We start from the raw sequence: 21,765 nt of genomic DNA, 5'->3' as shown, positions 1-21,765 counted from the left end.
AAATCACTTTGATTTTAACTTTAACTTTAACTCAACACACTATATAACAAAAATACACATTTGACAAAAATTTTAATTTTAACTTCAAATCAACACAATACACAATTTTATTCTTTTTCACAATCAAAATTAAAGTTACTTTTAACTCTCGAACCAAACGCACCATACATCCCGTAATTTAACAATAACGAATCAAATGCACCCTAATAAATTAGAAAAAAAAGAAAAAGAAAAAGAAACCCATTTTTTTTCCCTGTTTTGAATCGAAAAAACAGATACCGATAATGTAGATCTCAATCTCAGATTTTTAAATGAAGAGAAGGTAAAGGGCTCAGATCGGCGTGGTATGCGATTTCTCAGGCAAATGGGACGAAGGAACCCCGCCATGGCTGCGGCTCGGCCCCCGAAGCCGCCACGCCAAGATACGGACGGTTCTCTGTAAATCGGCCTGACCTTGCCACTGTCTCTTTCGTCCTCACAGCCCGGTTCAAGCTTACCTGGCGCATTTTCAGTCTCCGAGCCGGGGGAGCTCCAATCGTCGTCATCGATGCATAGCTATATATATATATATATATATATATATGTACGTATGTACGTTCGCGTGCTTCACCGACGCGACAAATCGATCGGCAAGTGAAATGCAACACGAAGAGAAGAGTGTGAGAGGAGAGGAGAGGACGGAAGGAAGAGTGAAATCACAGGGCGCCATCGGAGAGGGAAGGGCTACCGCCGGAGCGGAAGCCAGCGTGCCCTCTCCGAGGACAAACCCTCCTCCAGCTTAGGCTCGGGAGTAGAAGCCACAGCCGCTGAGAGGCTCAGACGGCAATGGCAACCCCAAGCAAGCTCTTACCCCCTCATCGCGCCCTCTTTATATCGAGCCCAGCTTTTTGTCCGTGTTTCCAATTTTACCCTTGCGTTTACCTACATTGTTGAACGAATCATGCCGATAAGAAGAGGGCATTCTCGTCAAAAAGGAAAATATATCTACTCTTTTCCACTGCATAATTACACGAGAGGTAGGGGCGTCAACGAGCCAAACTGGACGCAATCCTACAAGGCTCAAGCTTGGCTCGTCAATGTGCTCCGAAGCCCAAGTTTAGACTTGAGATAATGTGCTCCGAAGCTCAAGTTTAGACTTGAGGTTTTTTGAGCCTGAACAAACGAGATCGAGCTCTACTCGTTAAATAAATCGAACGCTCGTTTACACTCGCGAGCTCTTCGAGCCGAATACTCTAGATAACTATCTCATCCAAAGCATAATCTAACATTGACATAATTTTATCACCAGTTAATGAATAAGCAAACGTTGACATTCCGTTGAACATTGCTAATGAATAAGCAATAAGACATAATTTTATCACCAGTTAGCCACAAACGTTGACATTCTGTCTAATATTTATACCATTCCATAATGAAAAAGTGATATGACATATAACGCCGTCCATGAATTTTTCGTCATGAAAGTTAACGGAAAGATATAAATGTTAGACGGAATGACAACATTTGGGGCTAACTAGTGGCAAAAATATATCAGGGACAAAAACGATTACTAATGAATAAGTAGAGAATGAAAGTGACATTTTACTCTAATATCTATGTTTATAAAATAAAAAGACTTGTTTAAGCTCATGAGCTTTTACTATTGATCTTGACTTAGCTCATTTCATTAGCGAGCTTGAATCAAGTCGAACCGAGTCGAATTTGATGAACGGCTTGGCTAATTTGATTAGGGAGAATTGAGCAGGATTCGAGCTTTCATCGAGTCAAGCCCGAATCGTTCGCGAATTGTCTTTTGACCTGCACCCCCTAACGAGAGGTACAACCATTCTTCTCGAATTCAAGTTTCTAGTGATTAATGAGCTCAAGCTTTGGGCAACAATAATTCGATGCCCCCTAACAATTTCGAAAGTCGACTCGGACGTAGAAGCAGTCACAACAATGGCATTAACAGCAATCATCTATCGTTCAATCAAAAGGCAGACACTATCATCCTCTGTAAGCATTTACAACCCACCATCCCCCCTTGGTTCTTCCCTTTTTCCCATTTTCCTTCCCAAAACAATCCTTTTTTACAACACAAATTAGATCGGCGACCCCGTGGCAACGGAACAATATGCCCACAAAAAATATAAATGTCTATCATCAGCACATCCAAACCGAGAAGCGAGAAAAATAACTTAAAGACTTCCAATTTCATCTACTTCTGAAGCAGTTGAGATCCCAACGGCGAATCAAACCTTCCAAAATGTGGCTCGTGGGGCTCTTAACGACTGTCAAGGTGGCTTTGGTTTTTCCCGAGACATCTGCTGCTTCATCGGATTGGACTGGGGCGTTTCCTGGAGGGTTGGACTGAGAAGACCCTTCTTCTTTGGTTTTACTCGATGGAGGAACTTCCAACACAGCTCGAGAAGATGATACGCTTGTCTCGGGAGAGGGGTGTTCTGACACCAAAACTTGGCCATGGATTGTTGAGCTTGAAGCAGACTCTGTTTTTGAGGCTGCACAAGTTACTGTGGTGGATGAGGTCTCTGGATCACCTACACGAGAGGACTCAAAGGAATCAGTTCCACTGGCGAGAATCAAGTCTTCAGTTTGGGGACCACGCTTCTCCAAATCTTTCAGTGAAGCCACGACTGCTTCCATGAGCATCTGAGGAATATTGGCAAAAAGCGAAATAGTCAATACACCATGGAAAAGCCCCAGCTCCAATATGTACGAGTGCTTGGGGGTCCAGATATGCTACCTTTTCTTCCTCCTCCACACTGCTCGGGAAACCTGCCAAGTCCTCAAGTTCGTATTCTACATATTGTTCATCTTCTATGGAGGCTGGAACATGAGGACCGTAAGGATTCCCATTAGATAGCTCGAAGTTTATCATTCGGGAAGAAGACGTACAAGAATCATCATCAACTGATAAGTCCTGAATCAACGCATCGACTTAATTTCAGATGGTGAAGAACGAAAAGAGAAGGAAGAAAATCTTTAGTCAAACTAAGCGTCAGATTCCACACGTCTATAGAAGCATATCAATTTTAATGAATTCTTCAAGTATGTCTACCTTTGTATCAGATAATGTTGACACATTGTACTATAATAGTTTTTATTTTACTTGTCCAGTGCCAGACATCCAAAGTTCCTATGTCTCCGTTATTAGCATCACACAAACTAGCAAAATTCTTTTGGCCTTGTTAGGTCATATCGTACAAGTCGAACAACATAATATTGATTACTTGTTTTATAGAAACAGAAACGAAAAGCACATGCAAGTACACACCTCAGCATCAGATTGATCATCTTTTGATCGCATATCAAAAGGCACCTGAGAATGTAAGAAAAGGACAGAATGATTAAAATAAGCGCACAAAGGAAGATAAGAAATTGTGCTGCCAATGGATTCAGCAACTCAGACTAGAAAGCACCAACCTTTGTTTGACTCATAGTCTGTTTGGTGCGCAGTTCTCTAATGGCATCAGCTGTGCTGCTAGTCACCAGTCCTACAACAGTTCAAGGAGAACATTTCTCCATCAGAAAGAATCAAGCTCCAAATGGAAGCCAACCCATTTTGTCCCCCAGGAGTTGTATACAGTTATCTACCGGATTATGTTAATCCCCTCATTTTAGTTACATGAATTTTTATATTCAGCAAATGTTTCTTGTTATTTAATATAGCAATTCACCAGCTTAATTCGCCGGTAACTCGCTATATAATACGATGAGTTGTTAATAAGTAAATGTCACCAATTTTTCTGGGACCCCAGAGCACACAGGCTTTGCAGAATCATCCTAAGGCAAGACTAACCATAATTAAGAAAATTGCAAAATCCAGCGCCAATTGCATCAAATTCTCTTTCGAAAAGTCAAGCACAGGATTTTATCCTCAGTCAGGCATTAAAACCAATTAGGTATCCTAAACCAGAAGAATTCTCACCTTTAGACAAGACAGAAGATTTGTGGGCATAACCTGGCTCGTGCTCACCACTCCATCCAGTCTGAAGGCAAATTGATCAACTACTGATAAGGTATTGAGGACCCAAGAAAGCCGGAGGTTTAATCAGGAAACAGGGAAATAGAAGTTACATTGACCTTTCCAATGAAACTTGGAAAACTATCGAAAAAGGTCCCCACCACCTCGTCCTCAGGAGGCTGAAGAACATTGTGGAAGAAAATGTTTATGGAGTCAAAGTAGAATTGCGGGCGCGGTGAGTTGTGATCTCCCTCAAATTTGATAATGTTCTTGTCTCCCTGTAAATAACATTTCCAAAGCAAAAGGCATCAGTTAGTAAATACCAATGAACTGGAGAGCTGCAAACCAAGAAAATGACAGAGCTTAGCATTTTTAGATACTGAGTTTGATTTACTTCCCACAATATGTGGAGATCTACACAATAAAATTGGATGCTATCAATGGAATATGTTTCTTTCTTCTTCTTGTTTTTTTTTAATATTCCAGAATACCACAAAATATATTAATATATATACCCACACACACATAAATATGCATATATTTACGTATAAAAGTAATGGAGAACATCCCCAGACATAACAGTACGAAAGAAATTACCACATAGCCTTCGAATATGCGATCGGAATGATGGGGCCGTATAAAATCATCTTCAGTGGCATGGCCAATTAGTACAGGAACAAAGCACGTCTTTGCAACCTGTAACAATGAAAAACTTGCTCACACAAACCCTAACAACTGAATTTTGAGGTATGCATACTCATAATATTTATTAAATCCTCCTTGAAACAAAAAGTTCATAGTGGTTTTCCATCCATAAACCCCTACAAAATTAAATCCCTTTAGTTATCTCAACTAAATAAATCTTTCAGTCTGAAATTCTTTCTGCTACTTACAGGAAAAGTCAACAAATTCGTAAGAGCAGTAACGTGCCTTTGCCAAACATAAGCCCCATACGCAACCACAATACTATGTTTGTTTACAAAATCAAATTTAACTTAACTTAACTTAACTTAACTTTTCCCTCAATTCAACAACACAATCATTACTTTTATTTTTCTTCAAATTCTCTCTCATACTTTTTCTTATATATTATCACAATTAATTTTTAATATTAAATTCTCTCAACTATTCAATACTTTTTCCTCAATTTCAATTTTTTTTCCTCAATTCAACAACACAATCATTACATTTTTATTTTCTTTTTCAAATTCTCTCGCATACTTTTCCCAACTACTTTTGTCTTCATCTCCTCAAATCAAACTAAATCAGATTAAATCAAGCTTAACTTCTTTACCAAACGCAATGTTAAATATATAATTCAATTGTACCAGCATTTTCTCTGTTTTATTTTTTTTGGTTGATGTTACCAGCATTTTCATTAATTAAATAATAGAATGTAATGGATTACTCTCACACACACACACACACACAAAAAAGATTCATCAAGTTGATGTAAGAGGAAGTACAAACACATACATGTTCACCAACAAGAAATAAGCACTCAAACACATGGAGAAATTAAATATGGAATAGATGGGATAGAACCTTTAGTGCATTTAATTCAGTTATGTCAAACTTCGCTTTCTTCTGGATGGCCTTCCGCATGAATTGAATTGCAAACTTCACCTGAGACAAGCCCCACAAAATGGATAAGGCACTAGATAAGAATTCAAGGAGTAACAAGCAGATTGATAAAAGCACTTAGATCCCATTAAGTAACAAAGAACGCCTTCATAATTAATTTGCGCAATTATAAGTACCCAATATATGACTCGAAATATACAGCTATACAGCATTAACAACCATCCCAACGAAATCATTAACTAGCAATGTATATGTTGGAGGGTTTAACTTCTAACATAGATTCATTTATCACAAAAGCAATGTGAGAACAAGTCAAAATATCCACGTCTGAGTTTTGGCTTAGTGAAATAATCTATTCCCACAGAGAGACCTCGCAGGACAAGGACCACCGTTGTATAACCATTCATCAACAGATGCTGCTTCCATATTGGGTAAAAATGCAAACCTATAGCTGCAGAAGTAGGAACTGCGTAGCTCGAAATGTGCCTCAAATTACTTTATCCTAACCACTTTGCTTAAAGACAGATATTTTCTCATTTCCAGTCTTTCCTTCTCTTTTTTGGGCTCTTGAGATAAAGTCTCTTACCACACATAGCAAAGAAAGAGCTATTTCAATGCACCAGCAGCAAAGTAGTGAATGACTCATAACACCGACTCATGACTAGGGGGAAATCTCTCCATCTTGCTAATTACCCAAAGGTATGAGATTCTTTTTATTAGTAACAGAAAAGCTATAAGTTTCTTTTCTTAAAGTTTGCTGAAGGAAAACATTTCAGTAAATACCTCGGTCCTGTCACCAGCATATCTCCAATCTTATACCTACCTATTTTTCAATAGAAAAACCATCTTCTTGCACTGTTTTATCTCTTCTAATTTTCCTTTTTTTGTTTTAATCTCTTTCAATCTTTGGTAACAAGGCCTTTCGTAAAAGGATTACTTACAGTGAACTTAGGCAACCGAATTTTGTAGGTATCAACTAGTTCCATCATCAGGTCAACCAAAACAGAGAATGGACTATCAAGAACCATTCCAGCAATTGAAGGATCCTCAGCTCCATACATAAGGCTGTGAAAATAAAATAGATTGATTACATAATATGATATAAGAAAATAGAAAGAACGAGAAATGCATTGTAAATAATCATTTCCTCCTTCAAAGCAAAGGGTGTATTGATCGTGCACTTTATTGCCTATGCTCCAGTGTACAGGAAGTATATGCTATTGTAGTTCTCAAAATAGAATACAGATTAGTGATTATTTTTCTCCTTCAAAGCAATGAGCATCTTGGTAGTACACTTGATCACATGTGGAGCGGTGTACAGATACATGTTATTCTAGATCCAAAACAGAATACCAATAGTTCTCAAGTGTTTTATATCATAGGGTGTCAGATTGAATAAGTTAGACAAGCATGGATGGAGAAATCTGTCCAAGAAGTTTATTATAGCTCTGCTGTAGGGCTTAAAAAAAGCGAGAGTGAGTGAAGAAAACCTGGTGACAGCACCCATTGAACGGCCCCACAAGCCAATCAAAGAGACATTTCCATCAGCACGCAGATAATCAACGGCCGCCTTTAGATCATCTTTCTGAAAGCAAAGAATAAGAATTGGAATTTTTAATAGGACTAATAGAAAAATTAATGTGGATGGACCCAAAGCACAAATATGGTAATCTAAATATAACTGCAGATCCTATCCAGAACTTCTATGCAAAATGGAAGACATGCGTATACAAGCATGTGCATGATCATTCACATATGCAAAACACTGCAAAGGGTCCTAAGAATTTATGACTCCTATGGCAACTCAAGGAATCATCTTCATATTTTGAGTTGTTAACTATCTGGATTACGGCAGCATCTTGATAACGTTTACATTTCTAGCATGACATGCAGAGCCAATTCAACAGAATCTTTGCTGATTACTCAACATAATCAGCAGACACTTACTTCATTCCACCCCAATGTGACATGTTCTCCTCCAGAAAGTCCTGACCCCGAGAAATCAAGGGTAAAAACTGTAATGTTTGAAGGAAGCAAAATAATGGCTGCTTCACTGGCATCAACCCTACACCCACTGCGACAAATATGAACCCGGTCTGTCAAAATTCATTTACGCTTAAAGAGTCAAGTAATTACTACAGAAAATGCACTGCAACATTTATAAAGGGAAAAGAAAAAGGGAAAAAAGAAAAAGAGGAGTTGGGCTGGGTATGGAGCTACATGAAGATGCAGTCAACACTCAACAGTACTATTTGAACAGATGCATATGCAAGAACTTCATGGAACTTCATCCTTCTGCTGAATATATGTGATATCCACAGTTGAATATTATGTCTAGTAGAAGAGATTCTCCCCCCCCCCCCCCGAGTTTCTCACATTCAATGGATTGTAGTTTATGAAATATCTCCCCATGAAAAGCTCAAATAGCTACACAACTTATTAACAAACATGTCTTGCGGGAAAACAATGCATCAACGCAGACCAATATATAGAATGATCACAGGATGTAATTAAGTAGTCAAGTAAATATGCCATGTTAAAAGACAATCTATGAACCAGTCTGCAAATTGTGCATGAAATTTCCATGTCGCTATTGCGGCTATTTCACATAAAACAAAATGCCAAACATGAAATATAAACAAAGGATGCTTCTAAAATAACTGTGCTGGTCAGGTAGAGAATCAACCTGTTACCATGGCAATAAATTACACAGGGCAAGGGCTTTCCCTCAGGACTATGAACAGGCACATAGTGACTACATTTAAGGACATCTCCCCGGCTGTTTGTGACCTGCAGAAAGCTCAATTTCCTTCAATGATAGTGTACTTGAAGCAAAGGAAAATTCTACAGGAAAAAAGGGCTTTGAACAAGTGGAAAATAAATTTGCATCAATCACAAACATATACACCCATTCCACATTTTAGCAGCGGTAAGAAATTCTAAAGAAATTTAGAGTACATCTAAACCAGAAGGTAGCAGGCAGACAGTCTAACACAGCTAAATTCCCTATAAAATGTATGAAGATGGAAAAATTCTCCTTGTAAGTACACTATCCCTCACATCCTTATTACTAGTCAGGTTTTCCAGCAGAAGCTCTCTGAGGTATCCCAAATTAGTCTCGGAGAAAGGTCAAAAAAGGTTATCTCCACCATTTAACCCAAAAAAGGCCAGAATCAGAACAGAACCAGAAGTCATATCACTAACAATTAGGCTCTTCACCCAATTAGACTATAATGGGTACTTTGACCAGTGATGGTCCAGATGCTTTAGGGCTCTTTGCTAGCTCTAAAACAATGCCTCTGCAAGGCCACAATTATTTCCCTCTAGGGATCTATAGGTAATCTACTAAGCTATCATAAAAAATCCAGATTCCAAAGTTCTCCGGGCCAGATTTAAAGTGAACATGTAAGAAGCACCGCTATAAACAAGAAAACAAGCCAATTAAATGTACCAGAAGATTCCTATAGACTCTACTATAGGGAACTTATAACGTCAGCAGAAAATAATCTTCCATAGCCAATAATATGCAAACCAAATAAGCCATATAAAGAGTGAAGAACGAAATGGGATAACTGGACTAGAAAGCATTTAGAACATGTTAAGAAGAGAAAAGGTACAGATTCAGAGTAAGACAAACGAAAAAACTGCTTCTAGCATGACCAAATAGATTTTACCTCCAGATCTTTTCTTTGGTACAATTTTCCTTTCAGCATGAACTCATCATCTAATAAATCTGATTTTGGATCATACTCAGCCCTGCAGTCCAAAAAATGTATGTTCACGATCTCTCCAAATTATAGAAGGCAAATTAAAATGTCTACAAAAGTATCAAATCCACATCCAAACTTGGGCCAATGAATATGATTTCTTCATATTTTCCAAGTTGATCTACCAGACCCTCATTTTGTCTATTTACTTAATTTATCAATATCCGTCACAGAGAGATGATAACTGAACCCGATTGCCTACGCGAGAGTCCAATAATTGTGCTGCACTCGGATGAAAAAGCTATTCCCTGCCCAATTTTGCAGAGGACAGTACAAACGATCCACAGTAAGTCCACTGGATATTAGCATTGTCAGAGGGGAAAATGATGCGTCATAAACCTTATTTGAGGTAACCCAGTGCTTCATTATTCCTTTTGCCTTCTCAATTACTTCGAAAATGCTGCTGAAGAAGATGCCATTCCTTTTATTATTTTTTTCCCAAGAGTTGACCATGTCATGTCGGTCGCCATTATCAATGAATCTCTAAAATCATAGATTAAGTTGGCGAAATGAAAGTATAATGTGAAAACTGATTACTCTAAAGGGGGGAAGAAAAGATCCGCCGAACTTAAGGAGGTTCATAACATTGCCAAAAGATACAAAAAATACTCCATTTTTAGTTTCTACGATTGTTACTAAATTTAAATATTGCACTTATTTAAGTAAGGCATCAAAATGCAGATGCTGAAAGCATTAAAATTTGAAATTAGGACTTATTGCTTCACTTAGGCCCCTTGATCCACCCTATCACAGGATTCGCATCTGTCAAAACTAGAACAAGATTACTCACAATTCATGTTTCCAATTTTAGCTTCACGAAAATATATATATATATATATATATATATACACAATTTGCGTGTGCGCACAAGCGCACAAAAGGACCTCCCGAGGCCTGTTGAAATACCTTTTAAACTAGCAAACTAGTATTCACAGTGGGGTTTTGAACAGCTATAGATTCAGTTTTGTCCATTAGATTGGTACTCTTTTTTCATGTATATCCTTCCAAGTTCAGAAATTTTGTCTCCATTACTTCGTCCTAAATTTCACAAACTATCTTCCCCCTTCTTACCTCACCATTCAAGCTCAACTTTAAATCTCTGGGCTAAGCCTGCAAGCAAATTCGATGTCGGAGCACCAACAACACAATACAAACAGCCTAATCCCGTAACGAAACAGCTCAGGGAACCGGTGACAACAGAGACAACCTAGCTGGCACCCTACAACGGAACAGCACCGGTTCCGATTGGCGGACCAAACTCCGACGATCGGTCGAAAGCAAACCCGAGAAATGAAGCAAACGGTGAACTCAGCAGAACAGATAATCAGAAGCCGAGTACAGCACCAGGGTGATCGATCACCTGGGGGGCCGAATGACGAAGTTGACGAGCTGGTCCATCGATGCAATTCAACGCCCGCAACTGATCTCTTCTACCTCCCGCCCCCGCCGCCGAGCTGCCTCTGACGATTCCCCTTCCTTTCTCACTCGAACCAATGGAACAGACAACCGAGCGAAATTCCCCGCAGCGGCGGAGCGCACACTCGATTTCCAGGAGGAGGAAGACGAGGACGAGGATAAAGGGGCAGCCAACCCGGCAGCGCTTTGTCGCAACGTCGCCTCGGTCTGTCTTTTTTTTTTTTTTCCCCCCCCCCCTCTCTCTCTCTCTCTCTCTCCCCCCTTTCCTTTGAATCCTGAATCGAGATTTCCTTTCCCTAGTGGGAAAGCCGTTGTTCCGGACACTTTCACTATACATTCGGCGTACGTAGGCCCAAAGACGGCAGACCCGTGGGGCCGGCTGGGAGTCGTTTTGAATTTCCTGCGCCCGGTGTATGTACTGGATGCACCGTTTGTCGGGTTGCGGGGCATTGTGCCTTCGGTAGGGGGTCGCACGTGCGGGACTCACCTCGGTGTAGGTGGAGGCACGTGGCGATGGCGAAGGTGCGTCCTCCTGGCTGGCTTCGGGTCATCGGACTTCGGGTTCGGTAAGATGTGTGCGAGCTTTGGTTTGTGGCCTTTTTGCTTATGGCCCAATCTATTATGACACGTGAACTAATCAAAACTAACTTGGACTAAATCCCATCTCAAGACATAATCGTTTGGGAAAAATATATAACATAACATTTCATTTTTGCGTTAATTTTATCACAACCATTTAAAATTACACTATGTAATACATCGTTTAGGGTGCAATATAACATTTTACTTTTGTGTCAATTTTATCATAACTTTTTAAAATTACACTATATAACACATCGTTTATGGTGAAGTATCAATTATGTCATGACATCAAATTTTTCATCAAAATTAAAAGGCTAATGTGGCACATCGTAGATGAATAGTGGGCCTAAACTCTTGGCACGTGCAAAATAACCCATACTTCAACTCGTCCGGTGCTCTTTACCCACCCAACTCCCACACCAAATGCCTAAATCTCATTTCTGCCTCTTCACACATCTTCCGCCTTACTGCGTTTCTTCAGTTCAAAGCTTTGCACTTTCTCCGCCCTCTTCACTCATGAACTTGTTAGTGTCTATCTTCACACTTCTCACTCTTTTGTTCACATAGAAGAAAGCAAATTAAGATTTGCAATTCATTTGACAGGTATTAGCTTCCATTTTCTTTCTAATAATTTTTCATTCATTGTGTGAACTGTAACAAGTTCAATATATGATTTTTTTTCATTCTATTGATGACGTGGTTGTTTTCAAAAAGAGCAATTTTATATGTGAAGAGGTGAGGATGAGATTCATGTATTGATGTTGAGAGAGTCGGGTGGGTAAAAGAACACCAGGTAAGTCGAAATATGGGTTATTCCGCATAGAGCAAAAGCCTAGGCCCATATTCATCCACGTGTGCCTCATATCAACCTTCCGTTTAATTTTTACGGAAAATTTAAAGTCATGTTATAATTGACATTACACCCTAGACGTTGTGTCATTTAGTGTAATTTTAAAAATTGTGATAAAATTAACACAAAAACAAAAGGTTGTGTTATGACATATATTTTTTCATAATAGTTTACTTGTTGTACATTATTGGATGTATGTATCTATGGGTTAAATGCACATACATTTAGCTTTATTGTAGGATTAAGTTTTTAACTTCAATGGATCATCTCTCAAATGCATGATTCATTTAAGTTAATTGGAAAACGCGTCACGTCCATATCAGTGGAGAAAACTGGAATAATCTTTTACATTATGGTAAACTAGACGATGACTCGGCTGATGCGCTGGTTAAAAAAATTAAAAAATTCTACTATATATATCTAAAAAACTTGTATTTTTGAATTAGATAGAGAAAATAATTCTTAAACAGTAATAATTAATATCGAATAAATTACCCCCTTTTATTTAGGATTAAAAAGCATTATATATATTATTCACGTAAAAAAGTATGATCAACATAAGAGTTCCAATAAAAAAAGAAGAATTTATAATAATAAAACAGCTATACAACTCATTTTCGATATTGACTCTTCGAACATTGAATTATTCCTCAAACAATATTAACCTAATTACACAAATTTAGAGAAAAAATTACAAATATTCAACTTTTTTTTTTATGTAAGCATGTGATTACTCATCAAAATAAAATGACAAATTACGTGTAAATATAAGCTTGACAATAATAGAGTATGAATGGAGAGAAGAACCTAAACATAAAGCTTGGATTAAGAGAAAACAGAAATAAAATGTGTAATTATATATCACACAATTAATAGGATTTTATGAGTTAACAAAACGTAATAGGAAACACCATATATGAACTATATCATTCTTAACCTCAAATTACTAAATAATATTCTATCGTGCATATTTCAAAATTTTCTTATAATCTAATATTTTGGAAATAAAATATATATGCAAGTTATTTTCTTAATAATTAATAAAAAATTCCTTTCCTTTTGATTAAAACAAGACACAGAGCTTGTGCTATGCACAAGCTTTCATAATTTTTCAATACATATATAATAGGTTAAATACCAAATATTAATATTAAATAATAATAATAAATAATAAATAAAATGTTGAAGGAGAGAGAAAAGAGGGGGGGGGGGGGGGGAGAGAAAGTGAGAACTCATTTTTTGTGGTTAAGAGACACATAAATTTACTAAATTATTCTCTTAATTTTCAATAATTTTGGTGGTTACTAAATTGATAATATTATCTTGTGAGGGTATTTTTGGGAATATGAATGATACCCCAATCACCACCTTATTCCAATTTGTAATATAGACAATATCAACGAACGCACCTGCACTATGCATGAAAAAAAAAAGAAAGAGAAATTATTTAAAAAAGGAAAGTAAGAAGGGGAAGGTTGAGAAAATAGAGAGGGAAAGAGTGACAGGTGAAGAGAAAAGTGAATGAGTGGAGTTGAAAGTTATTTGATGAAATTACTAAATTGTACAAAATATAGTGGTTGCAAAATTAGAAAGAAAGTTTCATGAATATTTTGGGAAATAAAAAGTGACACTGAATATGAAAGTTTTTACTTTATATAATAGTATAGATACTCTACTATAATATCTATATATACACGCAAAACAAAATGACATCTACTTAATTAGAATAATATATTGTATACTCCACTATGCATTCACTTTCCTTCATAATAAATAAGAAAATATTATGAATATAAAAGACCATCCATATGTGAATATTTTATTGATAAAAAAAGAGAAAAATTTTCATAGTATACATGATGATGATGACGACGATATGGCAAGAGAGCTCATTTTATATTTTTATACATGTGACGGCATGAAAATTCAATTCAAAACTTTATTTTGTATATATAGATTTCAAAAACACCATTGTAGTTTCATTATTAGGTGGTAAAACCTCATGTTTAAGGACTGTAAAAAAGAGAGTAATAAAACCTCATATTTGGACGTTGCCCCTCATGTTTGAGCGAATCTGATACTATTAGGATTTAAATTTAACGTTTTGCATAGTTTTAGGACTTCTTCGGCAATTTTACCTTAAATTATATTTAGGATACAATAACCTTAAAATAATTTTTTTTTCCAATAGAAAGGATAAATACAATTTTCAGAAAGATGAGGAAATCAAGTAAATAAAATTAAAGTTGAGGAGCCGAAAATCTAAAAATAAAGAGTTGAAGGACCATTTATGTCACTGTCCGATTATCACGAATAGATCGAGCCTTTCAACTGCAACGGCAGGTTCGTCGTTTCTCCTCCCTTCAACGACGCATCAACAGAACGCGCGAAGGCGAAGGAGATCTTCCCTCCTCTCCTCTCTATCAACTTACCAAAAGCGGCCAAGGCCAAGCCTCCGCTCCGCAACAGAGCTCCATCACGCTCCACAACCAGCTACCAAGTACTATCTCTCTCTCTCTCTCTCTCATTCATTTCTTCTTCAGTGGCATCAGTGATTCTTCCATTTCTTCCTAGCTTCTGATTGTGATCTGGATCCAACAATGCGATCACGGATCAATGTATCAACTCAGAGTCGATTCGTTCTCTGATACCAGCGGAATCTTTTTTCTTGCAGGTGGACTGGAATTTTCAGCTGCGGTCTTTGTTTTTCGGTGATCACTGTCTCTCTGTCGGCCAAGATGGTGAGGTCCCTGTCCTGACCATGCTGTGCTTCTCCTATTGAGTGATTTTTCAGACTTTACGTGCTTTGATTTGAGTAGTTCTGTCAATGTATTGAACCTGCGATCACGCGATTTGGCACATTGTTGTCATGTATAGAAGAAAAGGCTTGTCTAACTCGTCCCAGAAACAGCTCTTTTTCTGGGTGAACTTTTTTTTTTTGGGTGAACCAAAAAAAAAAAAGGGCTCTTTTAGCTTGTTTGGATCGCTGGGATCGGATTATGTGAATTCGTAATTTCTAGTAGATAGGTACCATCCTTTCGTATACTCAGATCTACGGACAGATGTCTTTGATTCGGTTTAGTCCACTGATGATATTGGATTTATGTTATTTCTTGACCAACTTAACATCTCCCTGAAATTGGACATGAATATTTCGTAATTCAGAATCTGTTTTTGGGGAGTAGACCATGGAGAATGTTCAGCAATGCCTAGTTTTTCTTCTTTTTGCCTTTATGCTATTAGTTTAGGTTTGAAGCCATCCATTTTATTGGAGTAGACCATGGAGAATGTTCAGAAATGCCTAGTTTTTCTTCCTTTTCCCTTTATGCAATTAGTTCAGGTTTGAAGCACTCCTTTTTATGGGAGTAGACCATGGAGAATGTTCAGCATCGCCTAGTTTTTCTTCTTTTTCCCTCTATGCAATTAGTTCAGGTTTGAAGCAATCCATTTTATGTTCCTTCGACATTAAGGCCTTATTATGGTCATGGTTTTTGAATTCTTTGTTTCATAGGGCAGTGCCCTGCTTGAGCGAACAATTTTCCTGTAGGAGTTTTCTCTCAGTAAAAACGGCTAATACACCAAGATGCACCATTACCATCAGTGGTGAGTTCTCAATTGTTAGGGTGAATAAAGGACCAAAACTTACATGTAGTATTTTCATATAAAAAAACCCCAAGTTTAAGGATGGGATGAAGTTTAAAAGAGGGGGGGGTTTGGGTATGTTAAGCTTTCTGGTTTTCGTTTTTTTTTTTTTCACTCTTTTATAGCTGTGGGACTTCCTTGATATCATTCAAATGAAAATTCCTATTCAATGACAAAATAAGGCTTAGTCAGTTCCCTGACATGCATGCGAAAGTCAGACTGCACTTTAGACACCTGTAAGAGTTGTAATGCAAATGACACTTACGAAATCATCAGAAAACTTCTACTGGGGCTTAGCAGAAGCTGGATCAATGAATAGCATGTCCAAATCCTTTTTACTTTCCTTACTCCATGAACGCCAGTAAACATGATATCCAGTTTCCTTAGGATTCTGCAATTGAATTTTATTCGCTTGATAGTGTGCAAATGAAACAGATCAGCATTCTATCTTTGTTTCTGCATTCGTCCTCACTGCTTGTTTTTCATTGTTTTAGGTTGTATTGGCAGCTTCAGTTGTGAGCAAGTCTGGAAAAGGTAATCAATCATATCAATATTGTGGTGTCTTGTTAATACTATTCATACAATATCCCTTGTTATCTAACACTTCCAAGTGAAGTGCAAGCTGGTAAAACTAAGAGATGAATATGCTAGGATTATTGAAAGATTTCTTGCTTTAAATCCCTTCTTTATTTTCGTTTCTTCTTTTTCTTTTATTTATTTTTTTGACATCTTCCTTCAAATTTTAGTTCGCTCCTTTTCACTCTCAAGAATATTATATTCTGCCGTTCTTGATATTTCGTTAAGGGCTGACTTTAACAAGTAACTGTGCCCAATGATTTCAACTTAGTCATCTTGCTGACATTAAATATTTTTTTCTCAATGTTTGATCCCAAGAATAGGTTTTTGACATGTTATAAATAGTGTATGCTCATGTGTGTTACTTTTGAAAGCTTACTCTTAGAAAAACTTGGGACAATATAGTGATGGTACTATCACAGGAATGTTGCCAATGTAGCCTATCTACTTCAAAGTGTTTTTGCTTTCTTTCTGAATATTTATGACGCTTTTGTAGTGTATGTTTTCTTCTAATAATTTAACCTTGGCTCCTGTTCTTAGCTAGAAATTAAGAGAGTTTACTTATGATAATTTGCAGAACTTTTTCATGAATAATTCTGTTAATCTGAATGTCATTTTTATTTTCAATGTAGTGCTTCTTGTTAATTGTAGTTGCTTCTTTATCCTCATGTCATAATGGGGCTCTTCTGTAGATTTAAGCAGTAGTTTCTCTCTCTTTTCCAGTGCTTCTCAGTAGACAGTTTGTGGATATGTCTCGAATAAGAATTGAAGGTCTTCTTGCTGCCTTCCCAAAGTTGATTGGAACTGGAAAACAACATACTTACATTGAAACCGAGAATGTTCGCTATGTCTACCAACCAATAGAAGCTTTGTACCTGCTACTTGTTACCAATAAACAAAGCAACATTCTTGAAGATCTGGAGACATTGAGGCTTCTTTCCAAGACTGTATCCTTCTTGACCGATCTATGACTATTAAATTGTATTAACACCATTTTTGTCTCCTCTATTTTTTCACTGTAGTTGCTAATCTGTACCTGGATTTCCATGCTTTGTTTATATTGTGCAATGCTCCTAATAGACAGGATATTTCTTGGGAGAATATTAAGAGCAGGGGTGTTTTAAAAATTCGGTTCAGTTGACTCCTTAAATGTAGTTAGGTACCTGAATATTGTCTCTCTCTTGATGAAGAGTCCATTGGGCATGCAGCTTTTGAATTGATTTTTGCTTTTGATGAAGTCATCTCCCTTGGGCACAAGGAAAATGTAACTGTTGCCCAAGTTAAGCAGTACTGTGAAATGGAGAGTCAAGAAGAGAAGTTGCACAAGATGGTTATGCAAAGCAAGATTAATGAGACGAAGGACGTCATGAAACGCAAAGCTAGTGAGATTGACAAAAGCAAGGTATACAAGTAGTTAGATATTCATAGAGGATTCAGTAGTCTTTCCATCATAATGTTTCCCTTTTTTTCTTTTTTTTTGAATTCGAACGATCTGCTGAGATGTTGGTTCACTGTTTTCAGATTGAGAAGTCTAGAGGTGACAGGGGAGGGTTCAAGGCTTTGCAGTCAATGGGCTCTGGAAGACTTGAGAGTAGCTTCAGTGACATGAGCATATTTAGCAATGGAAGTGGTTTTGGAAATGGTTCTGGATTTGGGTTGAGCACTGATATTGATTCCTTCTCCAACAAGTCTAAAGGTTTGTACTGCATCTTCATTTTTGTGTAAAAACAGACTGATAGATTCAGCAATTATGGTCCTACCGATGATGAAGTTGTCTAAAATATAGTTTCCATGTGAATGTGAATATGGCATGCTTAACTTTTTAAAAGTTATTACAGCTATGTTTCCCTTGCATGTGTAGATTTGTGCAATTGCCAATTGATTTAAATTAAATGAAAATTAGTATTCCGCATTGTTGCTCAATTGAAGGATATGATTCTCTATGATATTTGAAGAGAGGGCACTGATTTGGAGAGCATAACAATATTGTGGTAGTTTCATGTGGTTCAAGAAATTTATGCCCCAGCCCATGAATTGAAGTGGCAAATCAGTGGAAACTATGGTGTGAGGAATGCCAGAACTTGAACATGTTTCACACCCAAAACAAATATCAAAGAGTTGATTTGATTTGTTGTTTGTTTTTGGAACACTTTTGTACATAAGTTTTGACCGTATAATAGAAGCAGCATTCATTAAAAAAAAATGTTTTATTTGTGTTTTGCTTCTATGAGTCTCCAAATGATGCACACCTAATGTGGGGTTTCCTTTATGCCCGAATATACTTTATGAAAACCTTGTAGCTAATGCAGTTGATTGAGAATAATTGTAGTTCGTGACTTGTACATTATTTGCAAATAATTTACAGGTCATACACCTTCATCTGCTGCCGCTCCTCCAAAAGGTCTTGGTATGCAGCTTGGTAAAAGCCAAAAGACAAATCAGTTTTTGGAAAGCCTGAAAGCGGAAGGTGAAGTTATTCTCGAAGATGTGCAGCCTAAAGCAGGGAATACTAAAGTGGCTGCACCACCACCAACTGATCCCATCACTTTGACCATTGAGGAGAAACTCAATGTGGCACTTAAACGAGATGGTGGATTAAGTAACTTTGATGTGCAGGGTACCTTATCACTTCAAATTCTTAATCAGGATAATGCCTCGGTCCAAGTTCAGGTGCTCTCTCTCTCTTTCTCGCTCTCTATGTGATGATAAAGGCTCACCGTTGGAGACAGACATCATGCATTTCTGCATGTCCCGATTCTCAGAGTTTAAAATTACTTCAAGGAACGAATTTCCCCCTTTTATGTCCATTAACATGGAAGAGATCAAGAGAGTACTATACACCAGGCACAATTAAAGATAGAACAGTAGATTCATCATAAGGAAAAGAGAATACGGTATGGTGAATCTTGGCTGCACACCACACCTCTTCATTGATTTGATGGTGACAAGAGTTTCTTTAGGTCCTGAAAAAATGGGAATGCATTTTTGACAACAATGAACATTCACCCATTACCTATCACTAAAAGGTTTTCCTGCTCCAAAGAACTTCTGGCATGGTACTATGAAATTATTGAACTTGCAGCATCTGATGGTGTTATAAAGTATAAAGCCGTATAACTACGTGATAATTTTTTCCTGAGCAGCATCTAGTGTTGCTCCATGCTTTGAACATGCAACTCATTTATGATTTGTTTTCATAATTATATGGAGGGTTCCAAAATATATCAATAATCTGCTTTTATTTAATTCGTTATTTTTCAATGGATAAGGGAAATCTTTCCAATCCTCTAACAGCACAATAATCAGCACGAATTTTACTTTTTCCCTGAATAAATGACATGTTTCGCGTTTGCAGATTGAAACTGGAGGAAATCCAGGAATTCTGTTCAAGACACACCCTAACATCAACAAAGAGCTATTTGCAAATGAGAACATCCTAGGACTCAAAGATCCAAAAAGGCCTTTTCCAACTGGCCAAGCTGGTGATGCAGCGGGTGTTGGTCTTTTGAAGTGGAGGATGCAGAGTGTTGATGAGTCAATGGTGCCACTCACAAGTAGGTCAAAAGCTTTTCCTGCTTTGTTGGTTATCTAATAGTCTAATTGTCATGGTATTTGATGTATAAACATGCTTGTTTTCCAGTAAACTGCTGGCCTTCAGTCTCTGGAAATGAAACCTATGTCAGCATTGAGTATGAAGCCCCATCGATGTTTGATCTGAGAAATGTCGTGATCTCAGTACCTCTCCCGCCTCTTCGAGAAGCACCGAATGTGAGACAGATTGATGGAGAATGGAGGTGAACTGCTTCGATTATCTAAAATCATTCTTATGGTATTGATGTGATATAGAGATCCATGGATAGTATATCTGAGAGGCACCTTTAGATGAGAGCTTCCCAGTGAAGAGGATAATATGATAGATACGATTCGTGTGTATGTCTAATTAGACCTAGCTAGGGGCACAATGAAGTTTGTTTTGGCTTTTTGAAAATGTAAGTTGCTAAAAGTACTGTAAGAATGAAGTAAATTTGACATCTATCGGTTTTCTTTTGCTGTTTGACTTATGTTTATACGCACTGTTTGCAGATATAACTCCCGGAATTCCATTTTGGAGTGGTCAATACTTCTCATAGATAATTCAAATCGCAGGTTTTTAACAGCACCCTTTCACTTATTTCGCCTGGACCTGTCCAAACATAGATCAATTTTACTCGATTTCACTAACTGATGCTGCAATGTTGCTTGCAGTGGGTCAATGGAGTTCGTTGTTCCTCCAGCAGATTCTTCTGCATTTTTCCCCATATCAGTGCAGTTTTCAGCCACTAGTACATTCAGTGATCTAAAGGTTTGTTCACTAGCAGCCTTGCTTCCGTTGAGATTTCTTTTCCCCAACATCATGTCATTCTTTTGTGACCTCGTTTTTCTTACTCATGCTGCGCTTTTCTTACATTACGAAAAATGTGTTCTCTGATGACATTTCTCGATCCTCTGTTCTTTTCCAATACTGTCATCGTATTGCTTCTTCTATACACAAGGTGGCTCTGTCTTTTCCATTTCTCTGCCTGTGACTGTGAGAGTAGATTGACAAAAATGGATCCATGTTAAAAACTTATGTAGCATTGCCATCTGCCTTGTAACTCTTTCCCTCTATCAATCACATTGCTATTTAGGTTCGAGTACTAACGAGCCATCTCTTTTGCAGGTTGTCAATATTTTGCCGCTGGGTAGTGGATCGCCTCCCAAGTTCTCTCAGCGGACTCAGTTGATCACAGAGAACTACCAAGTGGTTTGACTGTCTACGAAAGTGCACCTTAAGTTTCCCATTTCTGCACTCAATAAATAGTGTCTAGCCTTCACTGCCTGCATTCAGCAGCTTTCGAGCAATACCTCACAAGGAAATTATTCTTTTCTGAATACATCTTAAATTTTACAGCCAAATTTTTTCCTGTGAGTTCCATTCTTTTTCACCGATTTGAAGTGCATGTTGCTAGAAATTGAATTGACGGGGAGACCGGAATATCATAGATTTCAATTTTGTTTCTCCGTCGGTGTTTCCTCCCAACTGCTAGCTTCTTGATGGTGTCTTATCGCGTGTCTTTGGGATTCCTGGAACTGAACATATAAGTTTTATTCATACTTGGTTATATGGTCGGTTCGGGGCTCTTCTGGGTGGTGAATAATCTCTGCTATATAACCTGGGAGTAATCTTTGATGTAAAAGGAAATTCCTTTGAAGCCTGCGATTCATCAATCTGGTCGGAAATAACATTTTCACATTCAAACTAACATGGAGGAAGTTCTGAAAAAGTTCCTCACGACGTAATCATCAACAACAAAGACACTAGAACTATTGCGGGCCACTGTCGGGTTCCATTCTATTAAATAGGC

General features: G+C 37.7%; 2 protein-coding genes across 6 annotated transcripts; one reads left to right on the top strand and one right to left on the bottom strand.

Moving 5' to 3' along the window:
- Positions 1-1,917: 1,917 nt before the first annotated feature.
- LOC116208310 (uncharacterized protein YqkD-like) lies at positions 1,918-10,973 on the bottom strand. Of its 4 annotated transcripts, none has more exons than XM_031541682.1 (14): positions 10,676-10,971; positions 9,223-9,304; positions 8,235-8,338; positions 7,496-7,622; positions 7,039-7,133; positions 6,490-6,613; positions 5,510-5,590; positions 4,562-4,660; positions 4,084-4,242; positions 3,929-3,989; positions 3,424-3,494; positions 3,275-3,319; positions 2,744-2,920; positions 1,918-2,649 (listed from the first exon to the last, which is right to left on the bottom strand). In XM_031541682.1, exons 1-14 carry the CDS (start codon positions 10,711-10,713, stop codon positions 2,194-2,196), a joined length of 1,719 nt encoding a protein of 572 aa, XP_031397542.1. In that variant the 5' UTR covers positions 10,714-10,971; the 3' UTR covers positions 1,918-2,193. The 4 variants fall into 4 exon arrangements, with proteins under 4 accessions (XP_031397542.1, XP_031397544.1, XP_031397543.1 ...); XM_031541684.1 differs by having other exon boundaries at positions 10,660-10,793; XM_031541683.1 differs by lacking the exon at positions 10,676-10,971 and adding an exon at positions 10,387-10,635.
- Positions 10,974-14,477: 3,504 nt separating this feature from the next.
- On the top strand, positions 14,478-21,512 carry LOC116209647 (coatomer subunit delta-like). 2 transcript variants are annotated; one of them, XM_031543360.1, is made up of 13 exons: positions 14,610-14,663; positions 14,838-14,904; positions 15,675-15,766; positions 16,300-16,339; positions 17,105-17,328; positions 17,541-17,783; positions 17,903-18,077; positions 18,747-19,051; positions 19,737-19,935; positions 20,022-20,175; positions 20,465-20,527; positions 20,627-20,723; positions 21,081-21,512. In XM_031543360.1, exons 5-13 carry the CDS (start codon positions 17,131-17,133, stop codon positions 21,168-21,170), a joined length of 1,524 nt encoding a protein of 507 aa, XP_031399220.1. In that variant the 5' UTR covers positions 14,610-14,663; positions 14,838-14,904; positions 15,675-15,766; positions 16,300-16,339; positions 17,105-17,130; the 3' UTR covers positions 21,171-21,512. The 2 variants fall into 2 exon arrangements, with proteins under 2 accessions (XP_031399217.1, XP_031399220.1); XM_031543357.1 differs by lacking the exon at positions 15,675-15,766 and having other exon boundaries at positions 14,478-14,663.
- The last annotated feature ends 253 nt before the right edge of the window (positions 21,513-21,765 follow it).

The sequence above is a fragment of the Punica granatum genome, chromosome 5 (assembly GCF_007655135.1).
Source record: "Punica granatum isolate Tunisia-2019 chromosome 5, ASM765513v2, whole genome shotgun sequence".
Taxonomy (NCBI): domain Eukaryota; kingdom Viridiplantae; phylum Streptophyta; class Magnoliopsida; order Myrtales; family Lythraceae; genus Punica; species Punica granatum.
The sequence above is the reverse complement of the archived record's forward strand: the minus strand, read 5'-3'. Positions and strand labels throughout refer to the sequence as shown.